The sequence below is a fragment of the Micrasema longulum genome, unplaced genomic scaffold (genome assembly GCF_059751315.1).
Source record: "Micrasema longulum isolate JH-2025_06_02 unplaced genomic scaffold, ASM5975131v1 h1tg001802l, whole genome shotgun sequence".
NCBI classification, from domain to species: Eukaryota; Metazoa; Arthropoda; class Insecta; order Trichoptera; family Brachycentridae; genus Micrasema; species Micrasema longulum.
The window spans coordinates 338,736-361,429 of record NW_028278976.1 but is presented as its reverse complement, the minus strand read 5'-3'; the positions used below and the strand labels follow the sequence as shown (position 1 = coordinate 361,429).

Sequence of the window (22,694 nt, the reverse complement as noted above, 5' to 3'; positions counted from 1 at the left end):
AAACAAGTTCCGAGATAATGTTTAAAGCTATTTTATTCTTTCAACGCATTATTTCTCCCACAATTTTTTTATTTTTTTATTTTTTAAGCTTTGAAAGAGTAATTTATATTCTAGGCATAGCAGAATATTTAAAATCAACATCTTGCACCTATATTTTAAAATACATAATGACTGTTGACTTAATGCATTTTGTCAAGTATAGCCTCGATATGCATGTATATAATACGTATATAAAAAACAGTTTTTTTTAATGTATCGAATTACATTATGCTTTATAGATACATACATGCATAAAAAAATATAAAATACTACATGAAAGTGGGTACATACGTAATTAAATGTATTAAAAAATTATAACAGTTTTCAACAACAACAAAAAAAAATACAGTAGATATTATTTAAGTGTCGGTAAGAAAAATACAAATAGTCAAAGTCATTTTTACAGCATTCGAATAAATATGTTAATTTGATTTTATTGCCGCGAGAATTTTAAATCTCAAAACTGACAATGAAAAACGGAACATATCAATTTCTCCGTGCTGCTTTCGGAGCCGAGATTACAAAATAATTATGTCTACCAGACGCCACAACAAAGGTAGATTGCAATCTTGTACATCTATTTGGTACTTTGATATTTATTAGTCCTGTCAAATCAGGGACGTCCAGTGTACAATGCGACATTTTATAAAAAAATATTGTATCATTAAAAGTTTTTCGCTTGGAAAGGGATGATAAGTTTAAAAGGTTAAGTAAAAAGTTATTTAGTTTTTATGTTACGTATTACAATATGTCAATTATTCTTCTTTTTCATATCCGCTTCTAGTTGCTAAGCAGGCCAAGTGGACATCATCAAACGCCTCTAAGAAACCCTGTTGCTAGCAAGAAATTGTGCCTCCTGTGAATAAAGACGAAATATACAAAATATGGATGTTGATAATTAATCTTACATAATCATACCATATTTCTTTTTAGTTTTAGTACGCAACTGAATAAACAAATTATATTAAATTAAAAATCATTGACGCTACGTTACGTCTACGATGTTATGAGTATGTCCAAATGTTTGGGGACAGGCATTTCGTCCCTGAGGAGTCATTAAGTTGTTTATTTGTTGCAACAGAGAGGGAAAACATTTTTGAGAAGGGAATATGGAAGTCTAGGCATTCATTAATAACACTCACTTTTAACACCGTGTTACATTATGGAAGAGTTGAGGAAATGTGTTTGTTTAAACATAAGCAGAATAGTGAATGCTATTTACTATTTTAAATTTAAAGTTACTACTTTAACCAGCCAACGACATGTCATATTTTTTTTTTTTTAAAGAAAAAAGAAATATTTGCGTTCTTATGATTTACCCAAATATATCATTTTCAGGGCCACTTTCAACGAGTTGTAAATAACTTACTATTAGAAAATGGGAATCAAGTTGAGGTTAAGTGGGATTCGAACCACGGACCTTCGAGCCGTGAATCCGAGACACTAGCCACAGGGCCACAACCCGATTTCAATGCTTAGGCTTCCATATTTCCCTTTTCCCTCTCTGTTGCAACAAATTTAGATCTGCACCTGAAGATCCCCGGTTTTAAGAGATAGTGCGGTTTTTTGTAGTCTCTGGTCCACTATTTTTTTTAATCAATCACTAGTGAAGTCCGGCTTGAAGTATAAGATTTTCTACTTTTTGGTCGACAAACTCTTTTATGTATGTTAATAAATGGATCACACTTCATTCGGTCCCTTTTTAGCTTGCTCTTCGTGGTAAAGGAACCAATTAATGTTTCTCCCAGTTCGATTCTCGGTGAAAACACCACAATAAAACAATGTGATTTTTATTGAGTCTGGGTCTTCTGTGCTTTAATATGATTTTACTGCGCCCCCTGGCCTGTTGAGATACAAAAACAAATAAATAAATTAATTAACTACCAAATTATTACTCCTGGCAAAAAAGTATTACCATGAGTGTGACTGTAAAAACGTCCAATATCCGGGATAAAGGCGTTTTTACAATCACACTTTAATTTAGCCCCTATAGTTTTGGGTATAAATGAAGTTTTGGATTATAAATCAGTGTTTTTTTTACACTCAAACAATGGATCTAACTATAATAATAACTTTTTATAAAAAAAGTTACCTTTGGTAAAATGTGGTGTTTAGGCTATTTTAACAATCATGCATACCTGTTGGGATATACAAATTACCCAGTATGCGTTTTTCAAAAGTATTTTGCTACTTGCGTAATAAAGTGCGTTTCAAGTCACCTTCGCCAAAAACCTGACTTGTGGGGTTTATCAAACGACCGATTAAATTTTTAGGGAGTTCCATGAAGGACTGAAATAAGTAAAACGTTGTCGGTCGACAGATTTTGTGAATCTGAGTATTGCATCTCCAGTTGCAGTGTCATCTTAATCATTTAAGGTAAGGAAATCAGTTACACGCTCAAAAAAATTACTCTGGATCGAGTCATTCCAATCCAAATTTGAACCCTGGACCTCATATATGGCAGCCTAATATTCTATCTTCGCAGCAGGAAGTGGACAATGATGGTGATGAACCTATTTAAAAAAACATGTTTTCGATACATAAGTACTAAATTATTTATTTTATTTATTTATTCATATTTTTCGCTTACAAACTATAAATTAATAATAAAAATAATGTGACCTCACTGGGGTTTCCCGTGCCGAGGACACTTAACAATTTAGTTTTTTTTTTATTACATTTGAGAATAAACAAAGAAGACTCACTTAAAAAACAAACATAATTAACAAATATTCAGACAGTTTTAAAAACAAGGTATTTATATACATCTATATTATTTATATTACAAAACACACAATGAAAACAACAAAAACCTAACATAAGCCATACAGTTGTGGAGCAGTTGATTCAGCATTGGTATGGGCGAATGAGACAATCCATTTTACTTCTACCTAGCTCCACTATCCATTTTTTTATAGCCTTTTTAAACATTTTCTCATTACTAATTGCTTTAATAGATAGTGGAAGTAGGTTATAGATTTTAATTGAATAATACTCAAAATCCCTTTGTCTGAAAGTGGTATTAGTTTGTATTTGTTTAAGTTGTTTATGTGTTGAGGATCTAGTTATTATATTATTTGTATGTGATGTATTGTGGGGGTTATGTCTTTCATTTGAGTAAGAGTAGTGTTTGAATCTATAAGTGAGTATTGTTTTAGCGTATAATTGTTTTGGTGTCATAAGTTGTGATTTATGGAATATTTCTTCAGTAGATGTCTGTATCGGGACTCTTGAGTATCATTTTAATGATGGATTTTTGTGCAACCAATACACTATTTAAAACTGTGTTAAACTGTGTGTATATTTTATATTTATATTCTCAATGGCATAAGCAGGTACATAGGTATTATATAAATAAAATACGCCTTACAAAGTTCTTTAGAATGCTTTTAACAAATGTTCGTAAATTGTCGTAACAGCATTGATATATTTTTCAAGTCAATCCTAAATAAACAGAATTTGTATTTGGTAATGGCTAGTTAACAAATGAATACAAATGCTTCCGGTCGTTCGTCACAGAGCCGGAAATAAGAAAAAAATGTACAACTTGTTTCAATGTGTTTTGGGATCTTGTAGGTGTGTAGAAGGTGGTCAGTCAAAAAACACAATGGGATTTGAGATTTCTATAATCTATAACAAAAGATGTCATTTTTAAAAGAAATCATTAAGTAAAGTGTGGGTAAAGGTTGGAAACATATTTATTTATTTAAACGCTTTGTACACGTATACAGTTTACATACATATGCATAAACGCGGGCTTATTGTCTTAAGGCAATTTCTTTCTACTTACCAAACCGTTAAATTTGATAAAATCAGTAGGATCGCAGTGATTCACATCTCGGGTGATATTCTATAAAATGCTGCAAACGCCCAGTTGAATCCCACCGGCAACACTACTGACTAGTCCAACCCGTTAGCGCCCACGTCGCGAACCCTGGGCAGTGGAATTACACTCATAACGGTGTGATCACAGCAGATAACGAGAGGATGAACGGCGTGTTTCTGGCGCCTTAAAACCAAAACCAACCAGATAAGAAACGGTAACGCCGGCGAAAAAATCCACCAGAGAAGGCAACGGGAAACCACCGGTTATCCTTTCTCAGGAATCACTATGGTGAGTACGTCCAATAAGCAGTTGTCCTGGCTGCGGAATATAAGAGTAGCACAGGACCGAGATGCTTTTGCTGTAGTGATCGCCGACGTCAAGCCGACCTGATAAGGAACCGCAAGAAGAAGCGACATATGAACATATTATAGTATTTTCATCATAAAACAAAACATTGATAAAATAAATTTTTTTTTTCTTTAGAAATAAAAATTGACTAAATGTCTACACTTTACTATGAAGACAAACAAACATTCTTCCTATCATAAATATTAACTTTTAAGACGGAAGAAAAAATCATACTGTCTGGTTTATCTAAAAAAAATATGCACGTTGACTGTTCCACATTCCAATATACAGGACTAACCTGCCAATGGTTATACGAGTACATGTTAGAACGGCTACCTCTATACTAAACCATATTAATTTGGACATTTATATTTTTCGCGTCTCTTAGGGTTTTTTGGTGCAAGATATTCTTGCCTTTAAAACTTTTTCTGAACATATTATAAATTGAACGTAGTTATGCAGAAAGCAGCCAGCCATAGAAAAGTGAAACTGAGATAATAGCACCTTTGTGAAAGGATCTGCAATTTAATCTGCACAACAGTTGGAATGTTTTTGACTTTAACAAATGATAAACAATGAAAACATTCGTTTTTTTTAATAAAACAAACAAGGGTTTTAGTATGTAATTGAGCAGTTTTAATGATTTTTAAGGATCGTAAGCTTTTTTTAGTGCTGTGGGTGTTTTTTGCAAATTGAGAAATACTGTTTTTGTAATCGACACCATTTTCGGAAGGGTATTATTTTAGTTTTTTTTTGTATGAAAGCGGGCTGGCTGTTTTTAGCAGAACATAGAATTGACCTTACTGCACCCGATAACATCAATATCTCATTTTCACAAAATTGTGGACTGGCTGCTTTCTGCATAACTACGTTCAATTTACCCGTCTGTTATTTTTATATATACCCGATTTTTAATTATATGTATGAATTTGAATTAAGATGCAATATTTTGTAATGTACTATAAAAATAAATAAATTTGAATTAAAATAGTATCGTAATAATAATACGCATGCTACCACTATCTATTATGTTGTATCTCATAGAGTTAGGTGTACATAATATATTTTTTTGTAATATGTATCTTTATATGAATAAATAAAAAAAATATATTAATAATAAACTGATTACTGCCAAACAATGGATAAAATCACAAATCTGGAAAACATGAAATAACTGTGCTGAATAATTTTTTTTTGAACTAAACTGTTTTTTGTTAAAATCCATTAAACCTCGTTAATGTCATAAATTGCCTACCTACATATGTATTTATTATTTTAACTCCCTTGACACTTGTTTTGAGAACGTATTTTTCATTTTCATTATTATTAGTAATTATAATATCTTTATATTCGTACTGATTATTGCCACAATAATAATTATTATATTCTTAATATAATCATTACTTATATTTTCACCATTATAATAAAACTACTAATCTTTGTGGGTTGAATCCCGTTTGCAAAATTTCTTATTTTACCGCAAACGTTTGTTGGCCGCTACAAACATATTTATGTGTTATTATTATAAAATAGTTTGATTTTTAAGATTAAATATTTTTTTGAGTAACTGTTTTGTTTATGTTAGTTTTATTTTCATCTATGTTATACATTTGGTCTTTATACACTCTAAACTAATGATGTTTTAAAGTGTTAATTTCGTGATTCATTATACTCGTACATATTTTAAAAACTTTTATTATCAATTTGTCACCTCCAGTCAAAATAGTTAATAGTGTTAACTAGCGCCACCTGGGGGAAAACGTCTCGAGGCTCTTCAATTAGTTCCATCATAATGTTGTAGATGTCACTAATAATTTGATTGTATTTATATTTATTAATTTCGACCATCTGGCGATATGACGAGGTGGCCGAGTGGTTAAGGCGTTGGACTGCTAATCCAATGTGCTCTGCACGCGTGGGTTCGAATCCCATCCTCGTCGGTATAGTTTTGTTTCTTATCGTTATTTTCTTATCTGTAACTTTTTTATCATTGATGAAATTTTGGAATCCGTTATATCCAGACTATATCTATTTCATTTCCACTTTGGGTAAAGTAGAGACAAATTATTTGTTATCATAACTGCCTTTTGTTATCTTATCTGAAAACTGTATAGGTGTGTTTTAAGCTTTTATTTTACTCATATACGTTTTTAGCCTCATATTTGGGAGAAAATACTTATTCCTCGTGTTTTAAAATAAAATTTGGTGTAAAAGTGATGGTTTTGTGTTTTGAAAAGTAATTTTTTTAAATAACCAATGTGTTGAGTGAGTAAAATATAGTAATTTTGAATTATTCGAGATTAGGAATTAATGTTTTTTTTATTTAGTCTTGATCTAATTTTCCAATAGTTCCCACATTTTTTAGTATCCTTATCATTTTATTAAAAACCAGAAATTTTACATTCTCTTACGTCATTGTTTTTTACAATGTATTCAGAGATGTAACAAAATGTCAACATGTTGTCTTACAATTATTTAGACATTATTTTGATGTCGATATTACCAATCAATTTAATTTTAACTGAAATAAAAGCAAAGTAATTCCAAATGAAGGAACCTACCAGAGAAGGTATCCCATTGCATTCCTCATGGCAATGCTGGGGACCAAAAGTTTGCAACTTAGAAATTCAAAAATCAAACTGACCCATTTTACAGGCTGATAAAAAGTTAAATCGAGAACTCGGCCATTTTGTAGAATATAATTTGTATGTTCCTTATGGATATCTCCGACAGCGTCAGCACCAACTGTTTTACCTCCCGGCTTCCAAAACCAACCTGCCTCTCTCTGGTTATGCTTATTGGAAGAGCCGTTAGGCAGCTGAACATGATCACTTTGGAGATCGACATATTTGACATCATTGAAAGCATGTTTAAAAGGAAAATACTCTTGCTGTTTGAGGGTATTATGCCTTCATAATATCGAGCTATGGCTCAAGGGTTCCTGGCCCCATATTTTGTCCTAATTTAACGCTTTAAATATTTTGTTTTATTTGAAATGTTATTTGGTTCAATGAATTCATTTGAATTCGAATAAATTCATATAACACATCATATAACTGTAGGTTGTTTCATTTATTATATTGTCGGTCGGCGTGCATCACTGCCAATCTATCAAATGAACTTTTTCTAGGAGACAGTAAAACCTGTTGTTAAAATCAAATGTAACACATTCCGCGGTACTGTTCTTCCTCAGAAAGCTCTCCTTCTGTTGGTCCCACGCTTATCGTATGATTAGGGAACATCTAATAAGAGTTAATGGTCCCCTCATATGAAAATATCATTTTTGACAAAATTGTAGTTTGGCGGTAATGCATGCCGACCGACGATATGGTGAAACTCTCAAGTGAACTCATTTAATTAGGTACAGTTTTCAATGAATAAAGAATCTTGAAGGTATCTTTATTTGAAGCCATTATTTCTTAGTATCTTATCTCATGATTGAGCAATGTTTTCTAAAATTCTAGTAAATGAACAATCATGGTGTTATCTAGATGATTTCACGTACTTGCTTATTCTAAACCTACTTATGTAGTTCCTATACTTATATAGTATTTTAGAAGCCATTGAAATGTATTAATTTATTCTAATACTATTTATTTCTAACGGATATTTTCTAAGTGAAAATCAAATGCCTCTTATATAGCTCATACCAAACACCTAATTTCCTCGACAGATGCAAATCGTGGCACCTCACTAGGGCCCAAAACAGCAAAATCCTGAGTTTTGAGAATAGGTGTCTCAGAAGAATCTTGGGTGTGAGGTGGTTTGACTTTGTGAGGAATGGCGTAATAAGAGAACGGATGCAGCAAACTCTGGTGACAATTGTCATCAAGTGGAGGCAATACGGTTGGCTTGGCCATATACTACGGATGCCTCCTGAGAGCCTTAACCACACTTCCCTACTTTACAAGGCATCAGGTTCTCACGTCCTGGACGTCCACTGCTAACTGTCCGTGGGCAGTTTATGTCAGAACTTCAGGGTGAGAACCTGACTTGTGAGAACGCAAAGAAAATGGCGGGCGATAGAGATGCATGAAGGCTCTTTGTGGATACCATACGCTCCAACTAGGGAGCGAACATGGAATGATGATGATGTTGATATTTCCAACACCATTAGCAAATTAATAACCCACAAATATTTTAAATACTACTCTGCTCTGTTTAATAGCATCAGTCCAAGAAGACATGTTGGATGTTTATACGACAGCAAATTTGACAGGTTTTGGGCTCATTCACTTAGTTTAATTTATAATAATTATTATTATTTTGATTGGCTAATTTATATTGCACGGTTTTTGTGAAAATTTAACACTTGTAACACTCTTCAGAAAATTGAGAATATGATTACCCGTTTTTTTTTTTTTTAAATAAATTTTTTCGTTCTTATGATTTACCCAAATATTTCAATTTTGAGGCCATTTTCAACGAGTTGTAAAAGAACTAACTATTAGGAACCAAGTTGGGGTAGAATGGGGTTCGAATCTCGGACCTCTGATTTCTGAGTCCGCAATACTAGCCACGGGATTACAACATGATTCAATTCTTCAAAATCAGTTTATCAAAAATAGTTACCAAGAGGTGTTTTAAATATCATATTTTAAATCACCACTGTAAAATTAATGTAAAACATGAAATATTTGTTTTGAAATTTGTGAAAAATGTAAGGCCAGATTATCTCAGCCATGCACACAAAATTAGTGAAAGATATCTTTGACGGTTTGGGCATGTGGAGCATAAGTAATCAAAGAATAACTACAAGTTATTATTTTGATTGTAGTCAAATTGGTCGATAGGTGCTAATGTTTATTGTTAAGATGCTACAAAAGTCATGCCATGATCAAGTTCAATAAATAACTGATTGAATGAGTTTTCAAAAGCTAACCTGCATGCTTAAGGAGACCTATAAATGGTAAAAAAGAAGCAAAGTCTTTGCGTAAACATTTTCCTTCCTAATGTTTGAAAAAAAAACACTGCCATAGTTAATTAATGATTCAATATTCATAATGTATTTTTTCTCAAAAGAATGCCTAAAAATGAATCGTGCTTATGATTTTGAATAATTTCCTTTGGTACATGCATGAAAAAAAACGAAAATGTATGAATACGTTTGAAAAATGATTCATCTTTGAAAGAAAAACATAATTACGCTCATCTCAATGAGTTCGACTAACATGACTAATTTCTTTAACTTCTAAGAAGATTATTCATTTAACACATTCACAGTTGTATAAAATGTGATAATACATGGCTTTTTTGTTGATGCGTAATATATTGTTTTCATAAAATTTGTAATACGAATAACAACCATATCACTGTGTATATGGCTATGATGGCAGGTTGTATCGAAAAATGTGACCACTCCCTATTTCCAATATGGTGAGTCAAGCAGGGACCTTATCATTTCTTATTTATCTGTTTTTATACACATACCTAATAGATAAAATCTATCATTAGCAATAGGTTTTACTCCAAATTATGTTAGTGGAAAGGTAAAATTTTGCAAGTGAGTCAGTTACTCGTATTTACAGTTTTTTTAAATAGTAAAATTCATAAAATATTACTAAAGAGACGTTTTTTAAGGAATTGAACTAAACCAGTAGGAACTGTAGAATAAGCAATAATCAATTGCAAGGCTTTCTCATGAGAATGGATTAATAATTAATTGCGTCATGTGTTTATTTTAGGTATATAGAAAATAAAGTCGTTTGTTTAAGTTATCAATTTGTATGATCTACATAAAAATGAAAATCTGTTTTGTCAGAACTCAAACCTAAGTTTTGTATATGTATTCTAATATTATTATGTTTGAATGACTAAAACTACCCGTGTACCACTATTAATTCTTTAGTACAAATTAATTTATTACAACTTCCGTAACCTGGTTTGACAATATAATATTTTAATTAGCTTAGAGAGTAAGTAAGAAGCTAAGATTATATGTCAAGATTCAAGATAGACATATCGAGCCATGATTGCCAAAACATTGTAACCAACAAAAACAATATTTGACAGCGCGTTACCAAAGTTTACTACCACTGTGTGATCTCCTTGTTTTGACAAAGGAGAATCAACTTCGCACTTAGCAAGATATTGTGTAGCCTCTTTCCAAGCCAAGAAAAGGCACCCTTTCCAACTGAAACCTTATGTAACAGAAAAGCCTTGGTTTTCCAAAGTGATTCTGAACAAATTTGAGACATATTCCACGTGCAGAATTTGATATTGCTGTATTGGGTACTGCTGTAATGGTTCTCACTTGTTTACAATCCATGTCTGGGACTCTGCCATGGGACTCTGCCATTTAAACCATGTTTTTTGATGCTCCATAAATGATTGTTATCCTGAGTTCCTATCTGACATTAAAAATAGTGATAATAATCTCGCCATAATTAATAACCAAATTGAAGATGTAAATAACAGTTGTTTACTTAAAAAATCTCAATTAAAAATATAATTTAATCTTATACTTACTATTTACTCCTTTTTCCTTTTCTGAGAATCTGTAGCCTGGGCTTAAAACACCAAACACATGTAGCTGGTGTATTTTAGTTATCTACTTATTATTTCGTAAGATTTCAAATCTTAGGTGTTACTGAAACCGGTCAGCATATTAAATTTATTTGAATGACTTTAGGCAATTATATTATTTTTAACATTGAAAATCATAATTTTATTTCAGAAACATTTTCCAAAATGTATTCACTCAAGGAATTGCTATTTTTTGTGATGTCAATTGTTGCTTTCACGCAAGCACAAGAAAATGCACAAACCGGAATCCCCGATTCCCTTATTGATTGTTATGTCGATCCTTTGTTAACACAAAGAGATTACAGACTTCCTATGACTATGAATATGCTGATTGATCTTATAAGAAAAGCAGAAAACAACAATTTTGGGAAGAACATGGACATGAAGAACATAGTCATTAGTCTTATTCACAGGTAAGAGACAATATTGTTAGATTCATATATGTCTAAATAATTATAAATAAAGACCATAGTAATAAAAATACGTATATGGTATTATTCCACATTTATTTACATTTTTTTTGCCAGTGACCAGGTTTCATCGTGACCGACATTGTCAGACTGGTCTGACGAAACAGATGTTGGTCACTAGTAAAAAAAATATAAATAAAATTGAAATAAAACTATACGGAATTTTATTATTATGATTAAAATGCAGTTCCACCAAAAAATGTTAGTAGAAAAACTCAATCTGACAAATTAAGTCGTATTATCGTCATCAATCTTAAATAAACTTTTTATTATTCCTTTGTTTATTTAATTTTTGCATTTGCTTACAGGTTTCGATTGGACGGCATTGTTCGAGCTGACAACATTGCAGCATCTTCTAATTTCATTCCCTATAGCCCTCAAGGTTATCAATTCGATAAGCATAGAATACTTTTAATGAATCTTGTTCCCGGAAGTGGTTCTCAATTTCCAAATGCTTCTTTGACACCAATTGAAATTGTAAATATACTAGAGTCTGTTTCAAGTAATTAATAATTTAACAGATATTTTATTAGGTGATTTCACATGGTAATATTTTTTCCAGTGCTCCCTTCATCATATGATGTCTAGCACGATTGAAAAACAAATCCGTGGAGATGAGGGAACAGTGTGTAATAAACTTTCTCAATACAGAACAGAGCGGTTACCTAGACAAGTACGTCAACATTCTGATGTCGAGGTGATGGATCCTAATCTTGTGTAAGGACAATCCTCTTTACATTTTCGTAACTCAGTATTATTTGTTGTATCAGCTTATACTTGAGATTAGTGGTAATTCTATTTTACAGAAAAGAAAAGGGTTTTTACAAAGAGATGTATATATATGTCAATCCCAAAATAATAGGTGAAATGTACACGAAATGGCGAAAATATTTTGTTCATCTTCTTTGCACAACTCTCATCGTCATTTAACGCTAATCCATACCTGATGGTGCATCAGGCACTGCATTGATAAAGTACAAGCAGTATATCTCGATCATGTGTTATAGGAAGGTAAGGTGTAAAACGAGCATATAAACAAATATTTTATGTTGACCCCAGCATGAATCGAACTCAGGATCTCAAGCATGGTAGGCGAATCTTCAATTACTACATGATGATACGGACATTTCTCCGCTCAAATACCTTTTTCAGGATTTTTGCCAAAGAGTAGCCATCGAGTCGAATTCAGTCATCCATGATTCAAGTTCTATTTCACACAGAATTGTGTTTTTTATCCACCTAGACAAAGACAGGACACAGTACACATTTAAATAAAAAGAATGATCCCAAAACCTTGAAATATCTATAGTGTTATAAGCTCAGTGCCTCTTCAATGTCTCAATAAGTTATTTAAATAAATTATTAACCATTGAGAATTATAGAAGTTAAAAACAACCCAGATTTTATCGCAATATTTATTCAATTTGCAAGAGAAGTTTTAAGAAAGAAAATAAATGTATTAAACTAAATATAAATATTTCAAATGCATTTTTTTCTAACATAATGAATATGTTTACATTGTATGTAACAAAAGTAAATTTAATATTATTATTTTTCAGAGAGCAAATTAATACACGAGGTCATCTAAGAATGTCGTCTGATATCTCAATCGATGACGTAAGTGTGGATGTTTTTCCTGGAATATATGCAAATGGTGACACTCCAAAGAGCCAGTGTCCCGTTGAAGATGGGGTGGTGCAGACGCTTTGGGGAGGTGTCGCAGTCGGACCTCTTTTAGCAGGAATAGCAGCTGGATTAGAACCACAAAAAGTCACTATGCGGAACTTAGTCAAAGGAGACATATCAGATATTTCAACCATAAGTGTTGACAATAAATTTGCTGCCACTCTTGCTGGTAAGTGTAACATCAATTTGAGATATTTGTGTGTTTTTCGTTATTTATTTACAACAAAAAAGTATGAATGTACAATATACAAATTTTTTTTAAATTTACAATTTATGTGGATGTAGTTACTCCACTGGCACATTATGAAGTGCCAAATTTACTATTTTGAATTATCAATATCAAAAACAGTCCCAATGATGAGGTAGTAATTTCGAAACCAGTCAAGATATGACTAAAAATCGAAGTGGGTTGTACAAATTTATGAAATGAAATGATTTTATTCATACAAATACATATATATTTTTTAAAAAAGGTACCCTCAACTCTATAAGGCCAAAAGCCCTGTGATTTATTTAGAGAGATGTAAAAAAACTTAAGCAACTAGTTGTAACCTACATTGTAATCAATATGTACAAAAATAATTTCAGTTACTTTTATACAAGTTATTAAATTATTTTTCCTAATTTTTCCTAATTTCCTCTTTCCTAATTTTATTTTCGTATTTACCATACTTCATTTAATTTAATTCTTTGTGGAACTTTGTATGAGTCCTTGTTTATGAAATTCACGCAAGGGTTGTTGTACACTGTTATTGGTTACTTTTCTTATATATTATTTATTTGTAGGCATGTTGTTATTTACTTTTATCACAAAAAGATATTTTCCATCATTTACTTTGCATATAAATTTTTAAACAAATAAGTAATTTTATTTTATTTTTAAGTGTACATATCTCTCACATTAATTATGAAGTAGTTTATGTGTGCCCTATTTCGAGATTCAAAATAAAATAAAAAATACTAATATGAATGAAAAAAAAAAAATTTAGTGCATAATTATTTTTATTATATCGTCGGTCAGCGGGCATTACCGCCAATCTCCTAAATTGACTTTTTCCAGGAGACAGTAAAACATGTTATTAAAATCAAATCTAACACATTATTTTCTCTCATCTGCGGTACTTTTCTGATGAATCAGAAAGCTTGCCTACTATTCGTCCCAAGCGTTAGTATGATTAGGAAATATCCAATAAAAGTTAAAAATCCCTCAATATGAAATAATTACTTTTGCCAAAATTTTAGATTGGCGGTAATGCACGCCGACTGACAATATATAAAAATACATTTTGGAAGATTCGTGATTTTGACATTAACTTGGTAGTATATGATAAACTCCCTAGGAAGTAAAATCCAGCACTTGTTTAAAAACATTTAGACATGCATAAAATATTGTTGATGATACATATTTCATAAATAATAATTGTTTCGTTATAATTTGTAATGGTGTTGGCTAAGGAGACTCTTTAATGATAACCAGAGTATTAGATACAGTTTATTAGGCTGTTTATTAATAGTTATTTACACTATCGTAGTCTATTGCACAATTCCGGTCCTTGCCGCTGCAGAAAATGCAGACTGCCCAACCTATCTCACTATTCCCTTCCTCTACACATACTTTATATTTTGTACATGATACTAAAAAATCACTTGTAATTCCAGGTGACTTGGCAGAGGTTGCACTGAGACAAGGCCCTGTAAAGCAGAAGGTGTTTAACGTCGGTGCTGCCGGAGGATGGAACAGCACCCAAGCCCCCAAATGGTATTTTGTCAACCAAGCCTCAGACCATGAAATGACAGATGCTGAGATAAGAGGCGGTCTGGATGGCCTCATATTGGCCTCCAACATACAATCATTTATGAACAAAGCACCATCTATGAAGTTATCTCAACTTTTGGATAGTTACTACTCACAGGTGATTGAAAAATATTTATATTTATTTACAATTTTTTTGTTTACATTTGGAACATTTTTTATTACATAATATATCACTTAATTCATGAAAACAAAAAATCCCACATAGGTACAATGATATGATATATTATAATACCTCTATGCATCGGTATGGCCAGTAAACTAAATCTAGAATACATTATGAATATTATAATATTTCTTTCATATAATACCCTTTTGGTGAAACAATATTAAGCTAACTATGGAAGGAATGGAAATAAATAGATAATAATGACAAAATAATGCCTTTTATTCTTAGCAAAACATTGTTTTTAAGCAGCAACTGTCAAATAATAATTTATTGTTGAAAGTTTAGAGTACCTACCTATCTTATATATAAAAGATATGACAAATAGAGGGTCAACTTACTGTTCAGTACCCTCTTCAAACTCAATTGTCTGTTTTTTGAGCGAGTATCAGTGGCAGTAAGTGGTCAACAGTCAGTGGTCATGCGTAGAACAAATTTAGTGGCATGTGATATAAACTTACGCTACGAATTATGAATGAAAGTAAGTAAATGTATATTTTCAACTTTTTCAATACCCATAAATATACTTTTAGCGAGGAGTATTCACAGATAAAATACGAGCATGTAATCGTAAATCACTTATGACTGAAGTTGCTCCAACTGAAACACTCCTCAACCAAGCTATTGGTTTCTCATATGTACTGGATAAATCTATGGTACACCAAGGCACTATACAAAAGACTGGATTTACAGAATATTCTACCACTGCAGTTGAAAATCTTCTCGCCTATATACGTAAGACTATATCCTTAATATGTATTTTACTTCAGCTCTCATATTCACCAAATTTATTTAGAAATTAATGAACTTATTCAGTCTATTCAAAAATGGAAGACACATTTTCTTATAATACATACAGGCACAATTGAAATAAAATACAACCAAAGAAAATTAAACCTTGATAAAAAAACTGAATAATAATAACCACCTCAAGACAAGATCTAGTCTATCTAAGTGATTGTTTAAATCTAGAAAGACCATCACCAAAAAAGTCCAAATCTTGTCTCGAGTTTACAATGCGGCATAAATAAACATTATTGGCTGTGTTTAATTCTACAATAAATATACAAATTTGGCTAAAATGGTTTTGTTTAATTTTCAGCGAGCAAGTTGAATGATTTGACATGTTCAGCCTCTGCTACTACTGATCTCAATAATAAAGTAGAACCATCTACCGACTTGTATTTGGTATTAGATACTTCTTGGCCCTTCGTAAATATTTATCCATCAATCACCTATTTGTTGGAAAATTTAAATATTAGTCCAGTTGGATCAAACGTTACCTTACTATCAGGGAAGGAGGGAAAAGTAATTGTTAATTCTACTAATTCCCTGGCAACATTTCAACAGCAGTATAATGAATCAGTTCATCAATTAGGTATGATTTCAATAGTAAGCTATATTAAAATAATTTATCTTGTTTTATCTTAACAGTACATTATATCTTATTCATATTTTTAGTTCCCGTTGGCTTAGATATTCCAAAGGTACTGGCTTCAGTTAAGGATCTTGGTAAAGCAGAGCTAAATAATCAAACTGTCACTAATGAAGCCGGAGGTAGATCATCAATAGTACTTATTATCACTGGATCATCAACTGTTAGCGATGCTGATGTTAATTATGCTATCGATCAACTGCGTTTAATAAACCAGGAAATTCCAGGTAATTTGGAAATATTTTAATGTAAAATCTTTAATAAACAATTTTGTGTTGGCTATTTTTTATGATGAATATACAATATGTTATTGTCTTAGTTCAATCAAATAGGTTGCATGAAAAACGAATGGCAAAACAACCATTTTGAGGAAAACAGAACATTTATTTGAGTCTAAACATCTTTCAACTTAACTTTTTGTGATGCAACTGGCTCTTATTTACTAATTTTATTTAAAATTAATATTCTTATTTTTTTGTAACAATATTATTGGTTCTCTTTTTAGATCTGAATTTCTTTTACCTTGTGTCTGGTTCTAAGGACAGATTTAATCTTTTGGTAAAGAACCCGACAAACGATATAATGTCCTTGATGGTAAGCGGGACGGATAGCACTGCTTCACAGATAAATGGGGTTGTCAAGCGAATCAAAGATGGTAAGAAAATTAATCATTTTGAATGTTGGTTTTTGGGATAACAATGTTGACTCTTCATTCAGGATTTCTTGTAAACTTTTAGTCCCACGCCGTTTGACAAATCACCGATGTGGTGAAAACTGGAAAGCAACATCCTCTGGAAGCAGTGTTCATTATGGTTATGTTACTCCCGGTAATGTTAATTTCTACCGTCTTGTATCCAATTACTTCTTCCGCCCTGGAGGTAATGCAATGGTTAAAGTACAAGGAATGGGATATGGATCATTAACAGTCTGTCATTCAAGAAATGTTGAATTGCCTAGGTACTATTTTCAATAATATAAATCTAATTATGACATATAATTTAGGTATTTATGACACACGATTATTACTCTTCTTTCTTGCGCAAAGATTTTTTTTTACTCTTTAATTAGTTATACTTTTTACTAGTTTTCAATAGTACCTAACTAAAATATTAAACTTTTTTTTTTTAAGGGCTAACTCAACGAATGGAAATGATGGTGTTACATGTGTTCCTGTAACAAGTAATACAGTAGAGATTCCGTTACAAAGTGCATGCTCCAGTCATGACTACATTATGAACTGTCCCCCTCTATACATATCTGTGGAAGCGTCGACAGCTGTCGATACATCACAAAATAGCAGATGTTCTGGTAAGTCTCTATTAGAAAAACGTATTATCTTTTTAAAACATCAAAATCACAGGCAATAGTGGCATTACATATATAGTATTTAATGTAAAGTTAATCACTTTAAATTATATTCAATACCTACCTGATTAAAACAAATTAATGTGAAATTATTTTTAAACAAAATAAATAAAACAACTTTGTTCTAGTGCTACAAATATAAACTTAATATATTTATAATTTATTTTTTATTAATAAATTTCATAAAAGGCACATGTTTTAAAAAAAATTCCATACAGATCTATTTTTATACATCTAGTAAATGTTATCACTGTAACTCTCAAAAAAAGAGACTAACTTTTGTGCTTGAGAGTGACTAACACTGTTGTAGTTGTTTATTTATAAGAGTTCACATAATTTTAAATATATAAGTACATGAGAAAAAAAACATAGGATATATAAAGAAAGAAAAAAAAAACAAAATAAAATATATATTTCATGACATATTAGCTAACGAAAAAAAATTATACACATAGTTTAAAATAAATCAGGCATAAAAAGTTTTAAAAATGCCACGAAAGAAGTCCCGCAGACTCAGTGCAGAAATCGCCTAACTAAATGTTGCTATGGTAAATGATTTTATTCTCCTAATAAATGACCCATATTAATTCATTTAATATTTGCAGGTATTTTTATTTGTCATTTCCTATAAGTTACTGAAAATACAATAGAATCATTTGAATGAGGGATATGCGAGTTTGAATAATATATATATTGCAAGATTATTTTTTTTGTATTTACAATAAATTATTTTACAAATAACCTGGAAAGTTAAAATTTATTAAAGAGTAAAGAGTTACAAGTCACTATTAGCTAATTGAGCAGGAAAGCCATTGAAATTTTCCCATAGATTTAATTCTCTAAAATTTCTGAGTTAATATATTATATTATATTATATTTTTAAAAACATTTCAATTTATTTCTAGATCGTGACTGTCGTTATGTTGACAGTGTTAAGTTTACTGTTAATCTTCAGGAGTTGGGATGCTTCAGCGGTTCAAGTCAACTGGTCATTAACTTAAGTTTACTATTTATTTCACTTTCAATAATGTTCAAATCAGTTTTCTTTTAAAGAATAAACTATAGAATAGATAAACAATTAAGCTGTTGCTACTGATAAGATCTATAGTATTTCATAAACTTAAGTTAACTTCATATATTCTGCATTCCGTATTACTTAGTAATTTATGACATTAAGTGTAACACAGTGTTTGTGAAAATCAGATAATATTGTGCTCTAGAATAGGCTATGGCTGAGAGTATAAATAAATCATAAAATGGGATTGTAACAAATATAAATAATTTGTAATTAATTATGAATATAAAGAAAACTAAGTATTGTAGTGGTTATATAATTTAACAGGTTGACTGTTGGTTACATGTTTGTGCATGATGAATTTTTCAGATGTTTGATTTACGCGTTATAACAATGTATTATTTTTATTTGTCAATATTCTGTCAGCAATTGTTGTAGTAAGATGTTTATTTATTGGCACTGCCCTTTAACATTGTTATATTACATTTTTTAAATAAAGTTTTAGCAAATTATATGTAGATAGTGAAGAGAGCCCTTCAAGACCTAAGAGAATAGAAAATTATAATAAATTATTATATTGAATTAAGCAAAATATAAACAACCAACGTCATAAATATGGTATTAAACTAAATGAATATGTTGACTGAACCATAATTTACATGGTCTCATTCTAAAGTTTCGTTTACCTATACATAGGTTGAATAAATGATAATTTTCACACACTTTTTAAATAAACATTATTTTATTTCATTTGTAATACTTTAGATATTAACTTATTTAAAAATTTCATCTTTATACTTATTTCTTATAAACTTTTTTCTTTTTTTACGGTGCTACTACACAATGGAGATTGGCTATCATCATGGCAATTTTTATTTATCCGATCTAAATAAGGATTTGCAGCTGCAGGGAAACCACTAATTTAAAACGGGAAATATGCCGTCTTTGTACATTGCCTTTTCCTTCAACTTCAACCTTGTAATATGATAAGAACTATTTTGTACTTCTCTCCGCACATAAAATGTTCAAAGTACTCTATCTTTCTTTTCTTATTGTATTTACTATTTCAAAAACTACTTCTCCGTCAAAATATTTTTATTGTGAAATAAATCATCACGCGTAAGTGCGTAATTGGCACTGTGAATGAAAATTTCAATCCCAATCACGCACAAATGCATAATTATTTTGTTTTGTTTTCTGATGATACATTGGAATATTTTAAATCATAAAATACTTTACTAAAAGTATAAATAAAAGTCATAGAAAGGATTTTGCTAAAACATTAATGTGGCATTCCCTTCACTTTAATTTTGGCATAGTGGCAGTCAACCTGTTGAATTCACAATGTAAATTGCGAAGTTTTTTTTATATTACACCTATATCTCGCTTAGTATGTTATTTTAATCAAAAATTGATGGTATCAAAATATAATGTATTAAATATATTTTTTTCTTCACACCAAATGCATTTTTTTCTGATGTTTACATTAGGTTTATAATATTTTTTATACTCTACCATTTTAAAGTATTAATAATATAAATAAAAAAAAATAAATACATTTATGCATTTTTAATTGTATTTTGTGTTGTGAATAATTTAGGGTAGGTAATTGAAATTGGAATTAATTGCAATTGCACCTTATAATTACCTATCTTTGGACTATGTGCTTGTAATCATGTTCCTTTATTTATTTTCCGATAATAAGGGCTTTTACCATTTTGAGGTAAAATTGGCCAGATTTATAAAAAAAATTCAGAGGGAGCAAATAATTACTACAGCAAATAAAAATACATATTGGTATTTGAGAAATAATATTTGAAAAACGCTGTGCGAGAAGAATTAAGAAATTCTGTGCATATATGGAATAAAAATAACATAATTTAGAAATAAAAAAGAAATCAAAGAATACATATTATCTAGAAAAAGAACCAAAAACTTGGACATACATTTAACAGCGAATGGTATTGTAAACTTATTTGATATATTAAAACAGAGATGGAGCTCGTTTTTGAGAACTTTTTCTGTCATATCAACCATATTATCTTTTACAATAAATTTTAGCATGCTATGAAATAGTTAATTAATATTCACAATAAAAAAAAAAAACAGTAAAACTATTTACTTACTTCATCAACATACCAATGACTTACTACAACAAGAAACATATTTTTCAAAATTACAACATCATTGATTGCCCAGCTCAATTTTCTGAACAGCATTGATTTGTACAAAATTTTATATGATATTGTTTGCTTTCCATATTTGAGTTATGCTCACCAACAGTCACTTGCACATTTAGAGCCTAGCAACAGTAAGTAATAGCCTAGTAGCATCTTTCTTTTCTAAACAACTAAATACAATTCATGCCTATCTATATTTTAGGTGTCTACTTTTTTATTAAATAACTATTGTTTATTTACAAAATTACCACGATAATATTTATTTTATTTAGAGACATCTGTTGATTTGTTCTGTTATATTTTTTTCTTGGTAAAAGTGCACACTGCTTTACCAACACAGGTAAGAATATTTTTGACACTTGTTTTGAGTTTATAATTTTGACATAAAGTTGTTGTTGCAACAATGTCAGATGATTTGGAAATTTACGATCGAGGGGATGGAGACGGCCAAAAACCCGAAAAAATGTTTACTCTAAAAAAATGGAACGCTGTTGCTATGTGGAGTTGGGATGTAGAATGCGATACCTGTGCAATTTGCCGAGTTCAAGTCATGGGTAAGTGTCTCATATAATTTGAGGTTATGAATTTTAATTGAAGTGTTTTTAAAATTGTTTTTTTTTTACGTTTATAACATCATATATAATTATTTTTTTTAATTAATCTCACGATTTCTTATCTCTTATGAATCTATGTAACATCTCATATTTTTATGGTCATGTTATTCCTCCAATTTTCTTTCTGTTAGCATTCTAATAAACATATTGTCGGGATCGTAAAACAGCGACAACGTTTGAAAAAATATAAATGTATGACTTACCCAAGTATCAAATGGCACTTATCAAGTTATGACCTAAAGTGTCGAAAAAATTCAAACCGCTCTCATGTAAAGTTGAAGAAAATTACATGCGTCGTTGTTCTATGATCCCGACGATATTATTTGTTATTTAACCTTGAAATGAATCGACAATGTTCAATAACGTTTTGTTGTTCAAATGGTTTTACATTTTTATGTTATCAAAATGAATTATGTTTATGGTTTTACATATATATATTCTTTTTAATTAGGTACTCTCATTCTTATTTGTTTTTTCTGTAACAAAAACAAAGCTTTCAATAATATCTGTAAATTTTCAGTTCTTTAAATACATGATAATTTTAGTTTTTCACTTCAACACCATTAATATATATACATTATGGTTAAGTATACATGTTCTTTTAACAATGTTAAAGTCGTAGACAATTTATTTACAGTTTTTATCCGCCTCGTAGTCTAGTGGTTGGCACGTTTACCTATCTCATGCATGAGCATGATCCGAATGGTGAGACATTTACAATTTGTTTAAAAGGCCCCCCAAAATTGAAATATTTGAGTAAATCATAATTAAGCAAATATTTATTTTCTATTATAATAAATTAAAAACTTTTACTAAAAAACCGTTACTTAGTATTTTTACTTTTATTATAATTATCTTTCTTTTTCATTGCTTTCCATATTTTTAATATCAACAATTTAGTCCTCGGAAGTCCCTTCATGGGAAAATCAATATATTTATTATATTGTTGTTTTGCAACTATATAACTTTCTAATTCTTAAACTGTCAGCCCATGCCAGCTGAAACTTATAAAAATCAGACATAATTTGAAAGAAAATTTAGACCCTACTTTTCTTGTTTCATTATTTATTGAGAATTTAGATCCCTCTTGCGATTGAAAAGAAAGCAGAGCTTCATTTAAATCAATCTGTTTACCAAGAAATTGTAATAGAAAAGGAAAATGAGTTTGATAAAAGTTTTCAGAACTCACAGCTCACAGGAGCTGGACGTTAC

General features: G+C 30.6%; 2 protein-coding genes and 1 non-coding gene across 5 annotated transcripts in view; all 3 read left to right on the top strand.

Annotated features, from left to right (window-relative positions):
• Positions 1-6,071: 6,071 nt before the first annotated feature.
• On the top strand, positions 6,072-6,153 carry TRNAS-GCU (transfer RNA serine (anticodon GCU)). Its single transcript has one exon. It is a non-coding gene; the product is annotated as a tRNA-Ser (tRNA).
• A 167-nt stretch (positions 6,154-6,320) lies between these two features.
• On the top strand, positions 6,321-20,187 carry LOC148273932 (uncharacterized). Of its 3 annotated transcripts, none has more exons than XM_088237895.1 (13): positions 6,321-6,478; positions 10,890-11,151; positions 11,517-11,685; positions 11,771-11,925; positions 12,768-13,063; positions 14,554-14,807; positions 15,407-15,608; positions 15,976-16,251; positions 16,335-16,535; positions 16,814-16,963; positions 17,046-17,265; positions 17,438-17,616; positions 18,579-20,187. In XM_088237895.1, exons 2-13 carry the CDS (start codon positions 10,904-10,906, stop codon positions 18,722-18,724), a joined length of 2,496 nt encoding a protein of 831 aa, XP_088094021.1. In that variant the 5' UTR covers positions 6,321-6,478; positions 10,890-10,903; the 3' UTR covers positions 18,725-20,187. The 3 variants fall into 3 exon arrangements, with proteins under 3 accessions (XP_088094021.1, XP_088094022.1, XP_088094023.1); XM_088237896.1 differs by lacking the exon at positions 6,321-6,478 and adding an exon at positions 9,650-9,716; XM_088237897.1 differs by lacking the exon at positions 6,321-6,478 and adding an exon at positions 9,768-9,897.
• Positions 20,188-21,195: 1,008 nt separating this feature from the next.
• Roc2 (Regulator of cullins 2) overlaps positions 21,196-22,694 on the top strand; it is a 115,509-nt gene continuing 114,010 nt past the window's right edge. The window contains exon 1 of the mRNA XM_088237900.1: positions 21,196-21,422. Coding sequence (XP_088094026.1) covers positions 21,272-21,422 — 151 coding nt within the window. The 5' untranslated portion in view covers positions 21,196-21,271. The remainder of the gene's footprint in view (positions 21,423-22,694) is intronic.